The 19,026-nt window shown below is 40.7% G+C and overlaps 1 protein-coding gene across 1 annotated transcript; it reads left to right on the top strand.

The window, feature by feature from the left end:
- The first annotated feature begins 1,354 nt into the window (after positions 1 to 1,354).
- On the top strand, positions 1,355 to 18,258 carry LOC106589891 (inward rectifier potassium channel 16-like). The gene is made up of 2 exons (XM_014180304.2): positions 1,355 to 1,473; positions 10,709 to 18,258. Exon 2 carries the CDS (start codon positions 10,719 to 10,721, stop codon positions 11,979 to 11,981), a length of 1,263 nt encoding a protein of 420 aa, XP_014035779.1. The 5' UTR covers positions 1,355 to 1,473; positions 10,709 to 10,718; the 3' UTR covers positions 11,982 to 18,258.
- The last annotated feature ends 768 nt before the right edge of the window (positions 18,259 to 19,026 follow it).

Here is a 19,026-nt window from a genome sequence, read left to right as displayed (position 1 = left end):
TATCATTGTATGCTGTAGTGTTAGGATTTCCCTTCACTGGAACTAAGGAGCCTAGCACGAACCATGAAAAACAGCCCCAGACCATTATTCCTTCTCTACCAAACTTTACAGTTGGCACTATGCATTTGGACAGGTAGCGTTCTCCTTGCATCCACCAAATCCAGATTAGCCCGTCGGACTGCCAGATGGTGAAGCGTGATTCATCATTTCAGAGAACACGTTTCCACTGCTCCAGAGTCCAATGGCTGCAAGCTTTACACCACTCCGGCTGACGTTTGGCATTGTGATCTTAGGCTTGTGTGCCGCTGCTCTGCCATGAAAACCCATTTCATGAAGCTCCTGAAGAACAGTTATTGTGCTGACCTTGTTTCCAGAGGCAGTTTGGAACTGGTTGCAACCAAGGACCATCACTCAGGGTTGCCCAAAAAGAGCTGTGTGCAAATCACACCCCCACATATGCTAATGAGCTACTGCCCCTACATTTGAATTATTACCCTGAGTGAGATGAAAGAACCCTTTTTTGAACTGAAAAGAACCATTAAACGACTCAAAAGGGTTCTTTCGGTTAGTATGATTTCACATACAACCATCATCCTTCCTAAAGAACCCTTAAGGAATCCACATTTTTTTGTGTGTATGTCAAACAAACATTTTTTAGAACACCATTCTGTTTCTCATATCTGAAAACCTGCCTATTTGAATTTGTTCTTGCTTCTGACAATGAATAAAGATTTCTGGAGAAACTATTGAGAGGGAAGCAAAGAGACATTTGAGTCTGATGTGTCATGTCACTCTAAGGATTGTCAGATTGGAAATATGGGTTCCCATGGTCAATTCATAGAGAAACAGAGAGAGTGGGTACATGAGGGAGAGTGGGATTCCTCTACTCTTTATGTGGTCAAGTCACGGTGAATACAGGTTGAAAAGCTCTAATTTTGAACCATTGTCAGGAGGGTTGTTCAACTATTTAACAAATATGTTTGGACTCGTTTCACATCCAGACGGAGAAAGAGGCGGTTGAGTTTCTCACCCTTGTTAATTAATAATGGACTCTCCTGATTCCCATGAGAGGTAGCCTAGAACTAGAGATCAGGATCAGTATAGGTGGGGAAATATAGTCATCAATACAACACAAAGTAGTCGCTGAACAGGTTGGAAACAATGTATTGCAGAAAGGCTAAATGCTGGGCAAGATGGCCAGAAGGAAAGAGACACAACAACCTGCTCTGAGCCATGGAGGTTGTTAAGGCTACTGTTATGATAATGTACACAAACAGGCCTACCCAGACACACACAGGGACACACCTAAGGGGAGGTGTTTATATTTACTTTGTACAGCTACAGGAGGGCCGATTTCATTCTAATAGGCACGGCTGTTGTTGCACCTGTACCAGTCTCTGCTCAGGTTCTTCCCTACACACAGGAAGCAGCCTCACATAGAGGAAGACCGACTCCAGACTACTTTTGTAACAGGTATGAAACAACAATGCTCTTTTTATCTCTTTTTCTCGCTTTTTAGTTCATCACAACTTTGCTTTAAAATACGACTGTTTATTATTTAACCCTCGCCCTGTGGAAATTGAACTAACACAATAAAAAAAAATCTGTATTCTCATGAAAACGTCTGTAGCGTCCGAACAATTTGGCCTACGAAGTATTATTGAATGATGAGAAATCTCACGAACACGATGGTCTTCTCCGTTCTGCTCTAGGATGTTCACAAGACTCGTCGGAAGGTTCCCGGTACCAGTTTTTTTTAAATGACGGAAGTATATATGGAGACAGTTTAGCACCTAAAATAAGGTGATAAATACTTGTCACATTTTTTTTTATGTCGTGTAAATTGTTTCCTGGTCTCTCAGATATTGAACAGGCACTTCAGAACAAACTTCCTTTTGAAAATGTTTTGGGGACTATCTGTTCCATGTAGTGAATCTGTTATTCAACGCATTTCTATTGGCTAATAGCAGTAATGCCAAATTCAATGTTTCATCCAATTTTTTTTTATATATATATTTTTTGATAAATGAAGGGGTCTTAAAATTCTAACTCAAATAGCAAATAATCCTTGCTATGACCATCTTAAAACAATTCCATACTGTATGTTAGTTTAGAACCCCACTCCCCTCCCCCAGCTTAGACAGGGCTTTGACTCTAGAGGGTTAATGGAGAGCCATGCAATTACTAAATAAAACTTATTACATGGAAAATGGCTTAGTAGTCGAATGGCAACTCAAGCCAAAGTATTGGGAGTTGCATAATGAAAACCTAAAGTGTGGTCTTGCACAGGGGATATTTAAAGCATTCAGCTTTACTTAACGTCAAATCAACATCTATTCCACTTTGGTTCAACATAATTGAATTGAAATGACATGGAAACGACGTTGATTCAGCAAGTGTCTTCCCATCTAGCATCAATTCTTTCCGCTGAGATGATGCACAGAATACTGACAGAGCAGAAAATACACATAAATATTGATCTTTCAAACATGGCTCAAGCCAAGAATAAGGGTTTCTTGTTATTAAAAAGTGAAGGTCATCAAGCATGCCTTCCTGAAGTGATAAAGGCCAGGATTCAATCCGATCAGTGGTAGATTTGCGTTATAAGGGCTTGACATTTAAAGGTCCTTTTCAATTATTCTAACGTCTCTTCTTTCCACTGAGAAAACAAAAAATATACTGAAAGTGTAAATTCTATATCTTTTTTTGGTTTAACAACAGTTTGTCTTACGGTCATCTATTTGTGCTTTAATACTTTTTCACTAAGAAACTAAACCTAGAAACAGATTAGTGCTGTTATCAACGTTTTGTTTTTAGATTTAAAGTGTTAAGACACTAAGTAAGGCTAGAGTTTAAACTGACAACTACGATCTGCTGACAACAACAACAATGGAATACCTGAGACTGATCTAAGGTTTTTAATTACAGACCTACAGTACCATGCATAACTGTTTTTACAAAAAAGGGGAGTTGTTGACAAGAGTGATAGATTGTTGATCAAAGCTCTGATCTGAATCTTTCATATCTGTGAACTTTAAGTTGTATTAAAGGTTAAAGACGTCCTCCAGAAGTTGTTTTACTTTTACTGTTGAAAACCGATATCCTAAGTATAAATACTGTGAAGTACACATACTAAAGGGTAAAAAAAAAATAATGTTTTGAGCAAAATATTGTTTTTTTGACACAACTGCAAACAATGAGTAGGTCATTCATGGAGTTGGTCTGATGGGAATATGTGATGTCATCGCCCCCCCGCTTGAGGAACAATAGAGAACAGAAGAGGAAAGGCCCCTCCCACTTGTGACATGTCATGACTTACCTGAACTACCTATTGAGATGTGCCTTTTTGTTAAGTAGATCAGGTGTTTCAGCTGAAAAGGAGACCGGAGGGCCACTAAAATCTACAGTTAGTCTCAGAATATCAGAACCTAAATGGAGTTATCACATCAAGGTACAGTAAAGTACTTTGTCTGAAGTAAATCCTTGCTGGGCGATTGACAGTAATTGCCATTTGATTTTTTGTCACTGAACCATACTAACATATTGGGCCCGTATACATAAATACATCTCAGAGTAGGTCTAGTATCAGTTCCCGTCTGTGTATTCATTTTAATCTAAAATTCAAAAGGCACTCGCACATCTGAGCAATCTTTTGCAGGTGCATGGCAACAGTTGAAACAGGATGAAGGAAAAAGGACGTGTTTAATGCGTCTTATTTATACACTTTCGTAGTGTTTGTGAAATACATATTGTTATGTTTGGTAGCACTCATTTCTTTTTCCTTTGCCTCCAACCCCTTTCCATGCGTGGAACGGATGTGGGTGGGGCTAGGTCTACATAGAGGTGCTGTTTTCAGAAAATTCACAAAAGCTCTGACGAAGGCCGTGTGGCTGATACGTAAGCTTATTAAATATCAGTGATACTATCAAGAGCAGGGTGCGGTTTCCTTTTTCCTTCATTCATTTTAATCTAAAAGACAACTCGGATCTTAGATCAGCACTTCTACTTTGAGATGCTTTATGAGTATGGGTAGGAAGCTGCTAGTTTGTTTGTGGTCCGAGAGAGCGTTATGAAGTGAAGAGTGTGTCAGTCGATGACACCTAGACGCTGACAGAGCAGAAAAAGACACTGTTTCAAAAGAAATGTGTTGTCTATTGATCTTTCAAAGGATGGCACAAGCTATGAATAATACAGTTTTCACATTAACGATAGCAAAGTGACATTTTTTGAGAGGTTCTCGAAGAGATATCGATTCTCAAGAGGCAATACTGTTGTTTAAACTTGCGAAATTATCACGTCTCGAAGCATTACCTCGGGAGGTCGCGCACAACACTTGCCCAACAGTTGCTCCCCTGAGCAAGGCAATGTAAACACAATTGTCTCGTTGAACTCCAAGTCAAACTACGTAAGTCAACATTTTTGAGATAGTAGATCATACAAATAGAATATGTTTTTTTCATTTGTAACATTATGTGGTGATTATAGAGGTTGCACCACAGGCCACAGAGTGGTGTGGGGGAAATTGTTTTCCTGGGGGCCCAGAGATTTTTCTGATCTGGTAGGCTTACCTAACCGGGTATAATTCTTGGTAAGACATAGTATTAAAAGCAGCTATAAAACATGGTTTTACTATATGTGGGCTATGATGGGACCAGGGGAAGAACTCCTGGCCCTAGGGAGAATGAAAACCTAAAAATCCTGTCAAACAAATCATGAGGTGAATCAGTCTAAACCACGATACTTTGTCTCTCTTTTCAACACTTTTGTGTCAATATTTTTTTATTAATACAAATCAAAAGTGCTGGGGCAAAACGCCAGCTTGCCACACATTTCCCGGCGGCAACGTGGATAGATGGAAATTGCCCCACAATGCTACAAATAAAGAAACATAGCCTACAGTATATGTATGATCTACAACAGGGCTACCCAACTCCTCTTCCTGGAGATCTATTGTCCTGTAGATTTTCAGTCCAACGCTCTTCCTGGAGATCTATGGTCCTGTAGATTTTCAGTCCAACCCTCTTCCTGGAGATCTACCGTCCTGTAGGTTTTCAGTCCAACCCTCTTCCTGGAGATCCACTGTCCTGTAGGTTTTCAGCCCAACCCTCTTCCTGGAGATCTACGGTCCTGTAGGTTTTCAGTCCAATATATTGCAGGTGAACTGTGCTGCCATTGGGTGCAAAGGTTTTCAGCACAAACGTACATTATGGAAGGGCACCAGCTTTACGGAATATTACTGCATGCAAGCAAACGGTGTGTGTCCGTGTGTGTGTGTGTGTCTGTGTGTGTGTATGCGTGCGTGTGTGCCCGTGTGTGTGTGTGTGCGTTTGTGTCCGTGTGCGTGTGTGCGTGCGTTTTTGTCCGTGTGCGTGTGCGTGTGCGTGTGTGTGTGTGTGTGTGTGTGTGTGTGTGTGTGTGTGTGTGTGTGTGTGTGTGTGTGTGTGTGTGTGTGTGTGTGTGTGTGTCTGCGGATGCATGAGTGTCTCCCTCCCTAGACTGGCGGCCTACAGTAACTAGAGGTGCCTGTGTTCACAAGGACATCTGGGTTGCTTCAGCTATAAATGCATTATTGTAACTGGACAATTATTCAAATAAATGAATGCCTGATTTGATCTTATTTGTTAAACTGATGTCTAACTAACCCTACTGTGCGTGGTGTCTGACAGCAATATCATCTAATTAACATGAAAGGCCAAATGAACAACGAATGAACACTATTTGAGATAAATATCAGACATTCTATACGGTAACCTGCTCTGCCTCTGTGGAAATACCCTGTTATGACTGCATAGAGAACAATGAAAACTTAATAGAACTCAAAGAGAATGTGTGAATCGTAATCTGACCACAGTGTAACTTGATTAAATTAAACCGAAATGAAGACTTTTTACAGTAGGCTACTCATGTTTGATTGCTTGTTTTTTCACCAGCGTGCTGCAAGATTCATGCCTAGACTTCTAGCTTGTGTTTTTCCAAATACAGCACTACAGCTGTTTTTATAGATTTGGATTAATACCATTTTTTACTTGGTCATTGAAATCTGAGTAAAAACAAAAAAAAGCAGACTACTATTAACATTTGGAGGGAACATAACACTCAGATCTTTGATGCTGTTATGAGATAAACGTCCACATGAAACAAGATAGAATTATCCTTATTAAACACATTAAACATTTTAGGGTTTAAGGCCGGTAGCTATAGAAAATATTACTAGGGAGTCAGCCTATTAACATCCACATGAGACAAAATAGAATTATCCTTATTAAACGCATTAAACATTTAAGGCCGGTACCTGTAGAAAATATTACCAGAGAGTCAGCCTGTTAACATATTTGAAGGGGGCCGTTGGGAGTTTCTTGACAAACTTTCCTTGTTGGAGAAAACACTGACCATATTGTCCTGGGAGGCGCGAATCTTAATTAAGTTTGACTGAGGCTGAATTCCAAATGGCAACCCTTTAACTATATACTGCAGTACCCATAGGGCTCAGGTCTAAAGTAGTGCACTATATAGGGAATAGGGTGCCATTTGGGACGTATAAGGGGGTCATGTGTTGAGATATACTTAGGACTGGTCACCACGTTGCGTCGCTAGGGGCTAAGAGCCTCTGGTTTTGGTGCACTGTGTCTACACTGCACACCAGTGGTCTGAAGCATTAAGATCCTCACCGGCATAAAGTAGGCCTTAAATCAAGACGTCAGTTGTGTTAATTAACACAATTAAGATTGTGTGGTTTATTTTCAATTTGAACATCTTAAAACATGCTTCCTTTTAGGCTAAGTTAGCAATAATACATACTGTATTAGTGCTGTAATCCAGAGTTTTATGACCAGTGAAATGTCATTAAAGTGAGGGTTATTCTACTGTATAACGTAAACAGATTAACAGTAGGAGGATTTGGTAATGTGGAGATGATTCACAGACATACAGTAGGGCTTTCCATTCAAGAATATATATATATATATATATATATATATATATATATATATATATATATATATATATATTTTTTTTTTTACAATACAAAACATCCACATACAAACGACAACATACAGACGCGCACAAACATCCACAATGTCACCCCTGCCCAGACCATCACATTCAAGAATATATTATTCTCTGAATAACAACATTATAGAGGTAAAAAGCATAACGTTTTGTTTCCTGTTTTCATTTAAAGATATATTTGCATTTTTGGAGAAGGAGGGGGTTATGGGAACTTAGTAGAACCGTTTTTTCTGTGATCTCATACACTGAGTTCTATATTCTGGCAACGTGGGGCAACATCTTTAGCCAACAGGAAGCAGAGTTTGAGACCAGAGAGTCTAGTGAACTCAGTCAGATAACGTCAAACCACATTTGTTTTGGACAGACGATAGGAGAGGATTGATTGCACACAGACGGAGAAAGGAAAGATGCTTTCAGGGTGTGTGTGTGTGTGTGTGTGTGTGTGTGTGTGTGTGTGTGTGTGTGTGTGTGTGTGTGTGTGTGTGTGTGTGTGTGTGTGTGTGTGTGTGTGTGTGTGTGTGTGTGTGTGTGTGTGTGCCTGCCTGCCTGCCTGCCTGCCTGCGTGCGTGCGTGTGTGTTTGTGAGTAGGGAGGATGCTCTCAGTGGTTTGGCTGTGATGGATCCTTTCTTTGCCCGTGATCACACGGTGAGAGTGTTCCAGTTTCCACATAGATTTTTCCCCTCAGTCTAACCTAGACCAATTCAGCCCTGTGGTACTTCCTCTACTGGCACAACCTTTTCCCCCACACTCTGGATTCACTCCACCAGATAAAAGTCACTTAAACAGTGGGCCATGCACTGCCTTTGCATTCAAAAACCTCATCCATCATGCATTTAGTGTTGCCGGTATAAGATGAGTACCGAATTATTTGACCAAATTCACTGCAAAGTCAAATTGCTATTGAATTAGTACTCTGAAAGTAGCACTATTGAATTAGTACTCTGAAAGTAGCACTATTGAACCCACTAACACCTGACTCAAAACATAGCAATCAAATATACAAACAATCAGTGTGTCACAAAGTGTAAACCACAGTTGTTAATGTAGGTGTTGTAAAGTGTTACGTGTTTCTCCTTAGATGACCTTGGTAAGACAGAAAATACATGTTACAGGAAGCCCTACGAGTGGCAGGGCATGTTAAACAAACTGCAGTAGGGAGAAGCCCTATGAGTGGCAGGGCATTATAAACAAACTGCAGTAGGGAGAAGCCCTATGAGTGGCAGGGCATTATAAACAAACTGCAGTAGGGAGAAGCCCTATGAGTGGCAGGGCATTATAAACAAACTGCAGTAGGGAGAAGCCCTATGAGTGGCAGGGCATTATAAACAAACTGCAGTAGGGAGAAGCCCTATGAGTGGCAGGGCATTATAAACAAACTACAGTAGGGAAAGCCCTATGAGTGGCAGGGCATTATAAACAAACTGCAGTAGGGAGAAGCCCTATGAGTGGCAGGGCATTATAAACAAACTGCAGTAGGGAGAAGCCCTATGAGTGTCGGGGCATTATAAACAAACTACAGTAGGGAAAGCCCTATGAGTGGCAGGGCATTATAAACAAACTGCAGTAGGGAGAAGCCCTATGAGTGGCAGGGCATTATAAACAAACTGCAGTAGGGAGAAGCCCTATGAGTGGCAGGGCATTATAAACAAACTGCAGTAGAGAGAAGCCCTATGAGTGGCAGGGCATTATAAACAAACTGCAGTAGGGAGAAGCCCTATGAGTGGCAGGGCATTATAAACAAACTGTAGTAGGGAGAAGCCCTATGAGTGGCAGGGCATTATAAACAAACTGCAGTAGGGAGAAGCCCTATGAGTGGCAGGGCATTAAAAAACAAACGGCAGTAGGGAGAAGCCCTATGAGTGCCGGGGCATTATAAACAAACTGCAGTAGGGAGAAGCCCTATGAGTGTCGGGGCATTAGAAACAAACGGCAGTAGGGAAAGCCCTATGAGTGCCGGGGCATTATAAACAAACTGCAGTAGGGAAAAAATACAACTCTGCAAAATCAGGCCACATGATCCTTCAAAGTAGCTGAGGACACCACAGAAGATGGATGGGGCCAATAGGGTCTGTTGCCATGGGTTTTACATCTCTAGGCAACTGCCTCATTATGATAAACTGTATTGATACAGTCCATGGAGCCATGGGAGAAACAAATGGGAATCATAGATAGTAAACAATCCCGGGTTGACATCTTAAATTGCATATTGAGAGCAGGTCAAAGTCCACCACGCAGCAAACTAAATGGTATAGAAGACTACATATGGAGGAAAGACAAAAGAACACTCACGTTAATAAAATTATGAACAACTCCGTTGCGGAAAAAATAGGCAATAAAATGCCTTCTCTCTCTCTCTCTCGTCTCAAGTTTTTACTGTCAAAAAAGAAGGTCCTTAGCTTTCTTTTCTCAATCTAGTTAAGATGTTGCATCTGGGTGAGGACATTCAAGACAGGAGCGGTTGGAGATTGGCTGTGTCCCAAATGCAATAGGGTGCCAATCTGTTTGATACATGGCAGACATTGTTGCTAATTACTTCCTCGGCCCGACAATAACCGTAGTAAAAGCCGGTGGAAAACGGGCAAGCTAGTTGTGGCTAGGTGAACCACATTGAAGAGCCTTTTTGGATAAGTTTTAAAAAGATATGGGTGATAAAGTGGCAGTCACGCTGTATATCATATCCTAATGCATGTATAAAAACATTGGTCAACATAAATCAAACTGTAAAAAAAAAAGTAAAATTGGTATTATTTTCCACTGTGTGTACACATGCAGGATTTTCCATTTCCTAGTCATTCAGTCCAGCTGAAAAGCACTTCTTCCAAGTGGGGGAAACAGACAAGGCAAGGTCAGGGAAAACATGAAAAATAAGCAGTGCCTTCAAGTGCAATTAATATATAAGTGTCAATTCTTACTGAAACTTTCGTATGTTATTCCTTATCATAAGAGAGGGTGGAAAATGTGATGGAATGCAATGAATTCACTGGTGTGTGTGTGTGTGTGTGTGTGTGTGTGTGTGTGTGTGTGTGTGTGTGTGTGTGTGTGTGTGTGTGTGTGTGTGTGTGTGTGTGTGTGTGTGTGTGTGTGTGTGTGTGTGTGTGTGTGTGTGTGTGTGTGTGTGTGTGTATTTTTTGGTGTCTGTCTGTGCATGTTGTCTCTCCCTCAAGACACCGTTTTTGGTAGTAAACAGACTGAGAAAGACCAAATCTCATCACAACTCAACTGTTCCCTGTCTAAATACAGTTCAATACCAGTGAACCTCAGAGAGAAGTCTCCCAACTCACCATCATGTGATTTCCAATCGCCGAAACATTCCATCATTATGATGGAATGGCACAACCTCTCCCTATAAGCATTCTCCTCCCTAACACACAAACACCCAACCCAAATCCACTCACTCAAAATTCCAATGACCCACCAATAAACAATGTGGTTGTATCTGGAGGAGTGTGCTGCTGCAAAACTGTTGTCCTTCAAATGCCACAAAATTCAAGTAAATATATGTATTCTGAATGATGGTGAATATGTTTGATTTCAGTGTTCTGGTACATAATTCTCAAATCATAATCTCGGAATCCAGAAACAAATCACTGGTTGTCCACCTAATCTAAAGACTACAATTCATAACAGTGACATTTTCAGTGTTATACAGCAGATAATAAACCCCAATAAACATTATTTTCCTGTCTCTCTTCTTCCCAGATCTTACAGGATGAACAACGACTACACAGAGATTAGTCCCTCCGATCCCTCTGTCGACGCCTACACCACTCCCCTGATCGCCGTGAAGGCCGAGATCGGCTACCAGCACAAGAAGCGTCGCTACGTCCGCAAAGATGGCAACTGCAATGTCCTGTTCCGTCATGTTCCTGAGGAGTGGCTCATGTATGTCACCGACATTTTTACTACGCTGGTGGAGATAAGGTGGAGAGTTATGTTCCTCATCTTCACCCTCTCCTACACCCTCTCCTGGCTCTTCTTCGGCATCCTCTACTGGGTGATCGCCCTGGCTAACGGCGACATGAAGGACCCTACTAATGCCCCTTGTATGTACGAGGTGAGGGACTTCACCGCGGCTTTCCTATTCTCACTGGAGACCCAGACCACAATCGGTTATGGTTTTAGAGGGATGTCAGAGAACTGCATGGTGGCAATCATCGTCGTAACCGTGCAGGATGTCATCAGCTGTTTTATTGATACATTTGTCATCGGTATCGCTGTGGCAGAGATGGCATCGACACGGAAACTGACGCAGACGGTAGGCTTCAGCAACTGCGCTGTCATCAACCTGCGAAATGGGCGTTTGTGCCTGTCATGGAGGATCGGGGACTTCCGCCAGCACCACATGGTGGAGGGGATGGCTCGTGCTCAAATCTTCCGCCCCACCATGCACGCCACTGGGAGGGTGGACGTCAACTACAAGGACCTGGAAATCAAACAGAGTGATATCCTTTTAGCCATACCAACCACCATATTCCACATTATTGAGCCCGGTACTCCACTCTACCACATGAGCCTGGAGGATCTTCGGAAAGACGACTTTGAGCTGGTGGTGTCCTTCACCTACACGGACGACTCAACGGGCATCCTGCACCAGACTCGCACCTCCTACACACCCGACGAGATTCACTGGGGACATCTGTTCCAAGATATGCTGAATGTAAACCTGAAATACTACAAGGTAGACTACTCCATGTTCCACCACACTGCTAAGGTCCTGGTTCCGGAAGTCAGCGCAGAAGAGTACGATCAAATTAAGCTTCGGCGTTCCCCGCGTCACTCCCCGCGCCACTCCCCGCGCAACTCCCCGCGCCCCAAGCGCCCAAGCATTAATTGCAAACCCCCGATGGTGACTGTGGAACTGGTAAATGGCACCACAGAACCTGAGGTACATTCAGCCATGGCTGCTACTATCGCAGCAGTTTGCGAGGACCAAGGACATTTGTGTCTTCCAAGGAACCCCATTCTGACGTAGATGTTCTGCTGACATGGCAATACCAACACAATTTCATTGTAACTGGCCAATGGTCATTCAGAAACATGGCCATTGCAGTCTGCCTTTACTATTGTCCAGGCTCTGTACGCTGAAGTTGCTTTTAAATGCTGAAAAAACAAAGTTGATTGTTTTCATGAAATCTAAGATGAAACCTCAGACTCTTCCACGTACAGTCAATGTGCAGGAAAAACAAATAGAAAGACTAGCAACTAAGAAGTACTGTGGTTTCTAGATAGATGAATGTCTCACCTTTAAACCCCAAATTGTACATCTTGTACTTGGGTTTCTTGATAGATGAGTGTCTCACCTTTAAACACCGTGGTCTTGTACTTGGGTTTCTTGATAGATGAATTTCTCACCTTTAAACCCCACATTGTGGTCTTGTACTTGGGTTTCTTGATAGATGAATTTCTCACCTTTAAACCCCACATTGTGGTCTTGTACTTGGGTTTCTTGATAGATGAGTGTCTCACCATTAAACATCACAGGTTTGTTGATAGATGAGTGTCTCACCTTTAAACGTCGTAGGTCTTGTGAAAAAGCTTAAGCTCAAGTTTTTCTTTTCGTATTAAGTCATGTTTTTCATTAGAATCGAGAAAGAGGCTTGTATCCACTACTTCCTTACCTGTAATTTATTCTGGTGATATCCTGTACATGTATGCCCCTGTGATTTCATTACATATGCTGGACTGTGTACCATGGAGCACTGAAGTTGTTACTAACTCCAAAGCCTTCACTCATCACTGTACCCTCTACATGAGAGTGGGCTGGTCTTCCTTAGCTCTTCGGAGATGAAGTCATGAAGTCATTGGGGCGGCAGCATAGCCTAGTGGTTAGAGTGTTGGACTAGTAAACCGAAAGGTTGTAAGTTCAAATCCCCGAACTGACAAGGTACAAATCTATTGTTCTGCCCCTGAACAGGCAGTTAACCCACTGTTCCTAGGCTGTCAATGAAAATAAGAATTTGGTCTTAACTGACTTACTTGCCTAGTAAATAAAATTGGTACATTTCTATTTATCAGGCCATATTGAGACAGCTCCCATTTTACTTGTCTGAAAACTATCGCCTGTGTACAAATCTATTGTTCTGCCCCTGAACAGGCAGTTAACCCACTGTTCCTAGGCTGTCAATGAAAATAAGAATTTGTTCTTAACTGACTTACTTGCCTAGTAAATAAAATTGGTACATTTCTATTTATCAGGCCATATTGAGACAGCTCCCATTTTACTTGTCTGAAAACTATCGCCTGTGTTTCATGACTGTGTTTTGTTGATTGTACAGAGATAGGTGAAAACGCTTTCAAGTTCTCTGCTCCTTCCGCTTGGAACAAGCTTCAAAAGGTCCTGAAATTACAGGAGCTCGTCCCTTTAAATTAGTTTAAAGCTCGGTTAAATTCTATGATGTAAAATGAGTTTAAAGCTAGGTTAAACTCTATGATTGAAAATGAGTTTAAAGCTAGGTTAAACTCTATGATGGAAAATGAGTTTAACGCTAGGTTAAACTCTATGATGGAAAATGAGTTTAAAGCTAGGTTAAACTCTATGATTGAAAATGAGTTTAAAGCTAGGTTAAACTCTCTGATGGAAAATGAGTTTAAAGCTAGGTTAAACTCTATGATGTAAAATGAGTTTAAAGCTAGGTTAAACTCTATGATGGAAAATGAGTTTAAAGCTAGGTTAAACTCTATGATGTAAAATGAGTTTAAAGCTAGGTTAAACTCTATGATGGAAAATTAGTTTAAAGCTAGGTTAAACTCTATGATGGAAAATGAGTTTAAAGCTAGGTTAAACTCTATGATGGAAAATGAGTTTAAAGCTAGGTTAAACTCTATGATGGAAAATGAGTTTAAAGCTTGGTTAAACTCTATGATGGAAAATTAAGTAAGGAGCTGTCAATGTTTTGACTGCTAGTTAAACCACACTTTCCCAAACCATCTTGCTGTTCAATGTGTAATTTTTTATTTTTTTAACTGTAGTGCTTTGTGTTTTATGTTGTAAATGTGTCTGCAACTTTGTGTGCTGCTATTTCGGTCTCGTCTCTCCTAAATATTAACTGGTTTTCATCAAGCTGTCCGCTCAAGAGGAAGCTTTTCACAGCAAGCAGTGCCTGTAATCTGGTTCAGGTTATTAATCAACCTACCAGGGTGTTTACAAACACTACAAGAACAAGATCATCCATATGTATTGATCACATTTTTACTAACACTATATAACTTTGTTCTAAAGCTGTGTCCGTACCCGTTGAATGCAGTGATCACAATATAGTGGCTTTATCCAGGAAAACCAATGTTCCAACAGCTGGGCCTAAAATAATATATAAGAGATCATTCAAAAGATGTTGCTGTGACTCATGTGGATGATGTAAAAACTATCTGTTGGGCTGATGTGATTAATGACGAGCATCCAGACGTTGCACTTGATGCATTTAGGGAATTGCTTCTTCCAATTATTGATAAACATACACGTGGTAAGAAACTGACAGAACTGTTATGACTCCATGGATGATGAGGAACTGAAAAACTGTATGGTTGAAAGAGATGGGGCAAAAGGAGTGGCTAATAAGTCTGGCCGCACATCTGACTGGCTGACTTACTGAAAATTGAGAAATTATGTGACTAAACTCAACAAAAAGAAGAAGAAACTGTATTATGAAGCCAATATCAATTATAAAGAATGATGGAAGTTAAATGATGGGCAGAAAGACAAATAATTTGTACTCCAACAGTGTACTCCAACAGTGGGCCATCGTACTCATGCATAAAAAACTTGTAATGAAAGGAAAGCAATGCAAGTTTGAATTTTGTAAAGTTAGTGTGGGAGAGGTGGAAAAATTATTGTTATTGATCAATGATTACCAACCTCCTGGCATTGACAACTTAGACAGAAAGCTACTGAAGATGGTAGCTGACTCTATAGCCACTCCTATCTGTCATATCTTTAATCTGAGCCTAGAGGAAAGTCTTTGTCCTCAGGCATGGAGGGAAGCCAAAGTCATTCCGCTACCCAAGAGTGGTAAAGCGGCCTTTACTGGCTCTGCCAACTCTTAGCAAACTGTTGGAAAAAAATTGTGTTTAACCAAATACAATGCTATTTCTCTGTAAACATATTAACAAGATACTTTCAGCCTGCTTATAGAGAAGGGCACTCAACATGTACTGCAGTGACACAAATTACTGATGATTGGTTGAAACAAATTGATAATGAGAAGATTAGATTTCAGTGCGGCCTTTGATATTACTGACTATAACTTGTTGTTGAGAAAACGAATGCGTTCTGGCTTTTCAACCTCTGCCTTATCGTGGGTTCAGAGCTTTCTATCTAATAGAACTCAGAGGGTTTCCTTTAATGGAAGCTTCTCTAATGTCAGACATGTAAAGTGTGTTGTACTGCAGGGCAGCTCTCTAGGCCCTCTACTCTTTTCTATTTTTATCAGTGACCTGCCACTGGCATTAAAACTAGCATGTGTGTCCATGTATGCTGATGATTCAACCATATACACATCAGCAACCACAGCTAATGAAGTCCCTGAAACCCTTAACGAAGAGTTGCAGTCTGTTTTGGAATGGGTGTCCAGTAATAAACTGGTCCTGAACATCTCTTAAACTAAGAGAATTGTATTTGGTACAAATCATTCCATAAGTTCTAGACCTCAGCTGAATCTGGTATTGAATGGTGTGGCTGTTGAACAAGTTGAGGAGACTAAATTCCTTGGTGTTACCTTAGATTGTAAACTGTCATGGTCAAAACATATAGATTCAATGGTTGGGGAGATGGGGAGAGGCCTGTCCATAATAAAAAATATGCTCTGCTTTTTCGACACCACACTCCAAAAAGCAAGTCCTGCAGGCTCTAGTTTTGTCTTCTTGATTATTGTCCAGTCATGTGGTCGAGGGCTGCAGGGAAAGACTTAGTTAAGCTGCAACTGACCCAGAACAGAGCAGTGCTCTCTCTGAGAATGGCTATCCTCTCATGAGGGCTGTGCTTAAGATGTAGTTAAGCTACAGCTGGTCCAGAACAGAGCGACACGTCTTGCTCTTCATTGTAATCAGAGGGCTAATATAAATACTATGCATGCCAGTCTCTCTTGGCTAAGAGTTGAGGAAAGACTGACTACATCACTTCTTCTTTTTATAAGAAACATGAATATGTAGAAAATCCTAAATTGTTTACATAGTGAATTTACACAACACACACTTATCCCACCAGACATGCCACCAGGGGTCTTATCACAGTCCCCAAATCCAGAACAGATTCAAGAAAGCGTACAGTATTACATAGAGCCCTTATTGCTTAGAACTTCCTTCCAACTCATATTTCTCAAATGAACAGCAAACCTGGTTTGAAAAACCAGATCAAGCAACACCTCATGCCTCTCCCCTATTTGACCTAGATAGTTTGTGTATATGCATTGATATGTAGGCTACTTGTGCCTTTAAAATTTTTTTATGTATGTATGTAGTTCTGTCCTTGAGCTGTTCTTGTCTATTATTGTTCTGTATTATGTCATGTTTCATGTTTTGTGTGGATCACAGGAAGAGTAGCTGCTGCTTACGCAATAGCTAATGGGGATCCTAATAAAATACCAACAGCCAATGGGGATCCTAATAAAATAACAACAGCCAATGGGGATCCTAATAAAATACTAAATAAAATAGATTGTTATTATCAATGAGACTAACCTGGTCAAATAAAGGTGAAATAGAATAAAATACAAATGAACTCATGGACAATTGAAAATGTTTTCACAGGCAACAGTAAGAGCAGGCAGGCATTGTGCACAGGTTAGCCACTTAGAAGGAGTCTGCTAAATGTTATATGTAATATATTATTATAGTCCCTTAAAAGGGGACTAGCATGGGTCTGGTACAGGTTCCAACCAGCAAATCCGCTTAAAAATGTATCTGTGTACACCGTATAGCGAAATGTCTTGCATTCAGCAATAGCCGGAGTTCTCACAGACTTGGGAGTATATCTCCTTAGCTTGTGACTCAGGCTGTGAAATCTGACACTACTTGAAGCTAGGATGTCCCGCCTACCATTTCATTCGTTCTTCTGGACTGTCCATCAACCCCTTGCTGAACGCTACATCACAGCCACTGACAAAGCACATGCCTACAATCCTTGTATCCTAGCGCAGCAGAAGAGAGTCGTTTTGCTGCTCTTGCACAGGGATGGACAACTTAGATGGGGGTGGGGGGGGGATCACTCATCATGCGGGGCCATAGTGGCTCGCAGGTCTGCGTTCGCACATCCACATCCATACCCAGAAAGCCTTTTGGGGGCCCTAAGCAAAACGTTGCATAGCCCTGACTTATGCCATGTTAGTTTCATATCTGAGTGAGAGTGACTTACAAAATCAATGGGGGCCCATTGAGATGGTTAGACTAACTTACCAATCTAAAAACAAATTTGCTGACACGGGCTAATTGAGTGACTGACAATCTGCTGATGCACAACCCCACAAGAAATAATAATAATATTGACATTTATTTGATGGCCTACAAAAGATGGGCCGTGGGCTGCCAGTTGCCCATCCCTGCTCAAGCACATTCAGAGACTAATTTATAGCCACCTTTATCAAATGCTCATATATCATGACTATCAATGATGTCAAGAAGTTTTGTATTACTTCTGTTTGGCATGTCTCTTGATGTAATGACATGACAACTGTGTCTGAGTTTTGTGCCACCCTTCGCCCTGTGTTTGTTCTATGCTGGATGAAGACATAGCTATCCAGTTACTTGCTAACACCAGACACAGATGAAAGTGGAAACCTGTAAGTATCTTTGCCTTAGATGAATAGGGGAACCATCTAATTCTGTTTGCTGACAATCTGCAGTCACATTTTGGCACCAGTAGACTAGTTAACTAGCTATGTAAACAATGCCCCTCTGCGAACATGCTTTCTGTCATGTTGATAACAAGGCTGTAGTTATTTAAATTAGGTAAGAGAATAAGATGTTACCATTGGTGTATTAAAACGAGAGGCTTTTTGTGATGTCACAAAAATGCTGGTGGTAATCGCGCCTCCTGAATCCAAGTGGTTGACATGGGGGAGGGGACCAGTAACTTTATGATTAAACTTTATCAATGTAGAAGCAACAGTCATTTTTCACATTTTAGTCATACTACTTTGATCTGGTGTCATCCAAATATCATCCAATTTCATGAAAAATGTGATTTTGACTGTACGGGACTTTTAAAAACATGCTGTATGTTGCAGCATACACTGATCAATAAAACGTCCCTATTCCCTACTTTTATCATTTGTACTAGATATACATATACTGATGATAGTGGTGGTGGTGTTTTGTTGTTGGTAGTTTCATCATTGACAAATCAATCATCAAGGCCCTGTTTTTTTATTTTATTATCTAGCTGAATTCGGATAGGAAAAAATGCATAGAAATATAACGAATAGAATGGACATCCCTATTCAAGACAATGATTCGTCCACTCCATTCATTATATTTCTAAGCAATTCATTCTAACCGATAGATGAAATATTTAGAAAAACTGGGCTCAGATTGTTGAATATGCAGCATGTAGTAACATTCGTGACTCATGTTATGTTGTTACTTACGGAAGGTATTCAGTCCCTTTCACATTTTCCACATTTTGTTACGTTACGGCCTTATTCTAAAATGGGTTAAATAAAAAAATGTCCTCATAAATCTACAGACAATACCCCATAATGACAAAGCGAAATAAGGTTTTTAGATATTTTTGTACATTTACATAAAAAATAAAAAACGCAAATACCTTATTTACATAAGTATTCAGACCCTTTGCTATGAGACCCGAAATTGAGCTCAGGTGCATCGTGTTTCCATTGATCATCCTTGAGATGTTGCTACTTAATATGTTACTGTAGGAACATCAGCATTAAACCAGTCTGTTACTCAGTCTTTAGTTGCAGTAGGTAACCTGTAATTGGGTGTGTAAACTTTTATTTAGGGACATATTGTGATCATTGTGGTGTAAACGCCTGTTAGTCTGGCATTCGTCTTCCAACTGGATACAC

Source organism: Salmo salar, chromosome ssa28, assembly GCF_905237065.1.
Source record: "Salmo salar chromosome ssa28, Ssal_v3.1, whole genome shotgun sequence".
Classification (NCBI taxonomy): domain Eukaryota; kingdom Metazoa; phylum Chordata; class Actinopteri; order Salmoniformes; family Salmonidae; genus Salmo; species Salmo salar.
The sequence above is the reverse complement of the archived record's forward strand: the minus strand, read 5'-3'. Positions and strand labels throughout refer to the sequence as shown.

Bases quoted from the DNA above. Each gene is read 5' to 3' on its own strand.
- LOC106589891 (XM_014180304.2), top strand. From the start codon at position 10,719: ATGAACAACGACTACACAGAGATTAGTCCCTCCGATCCCTCTGTCGAC.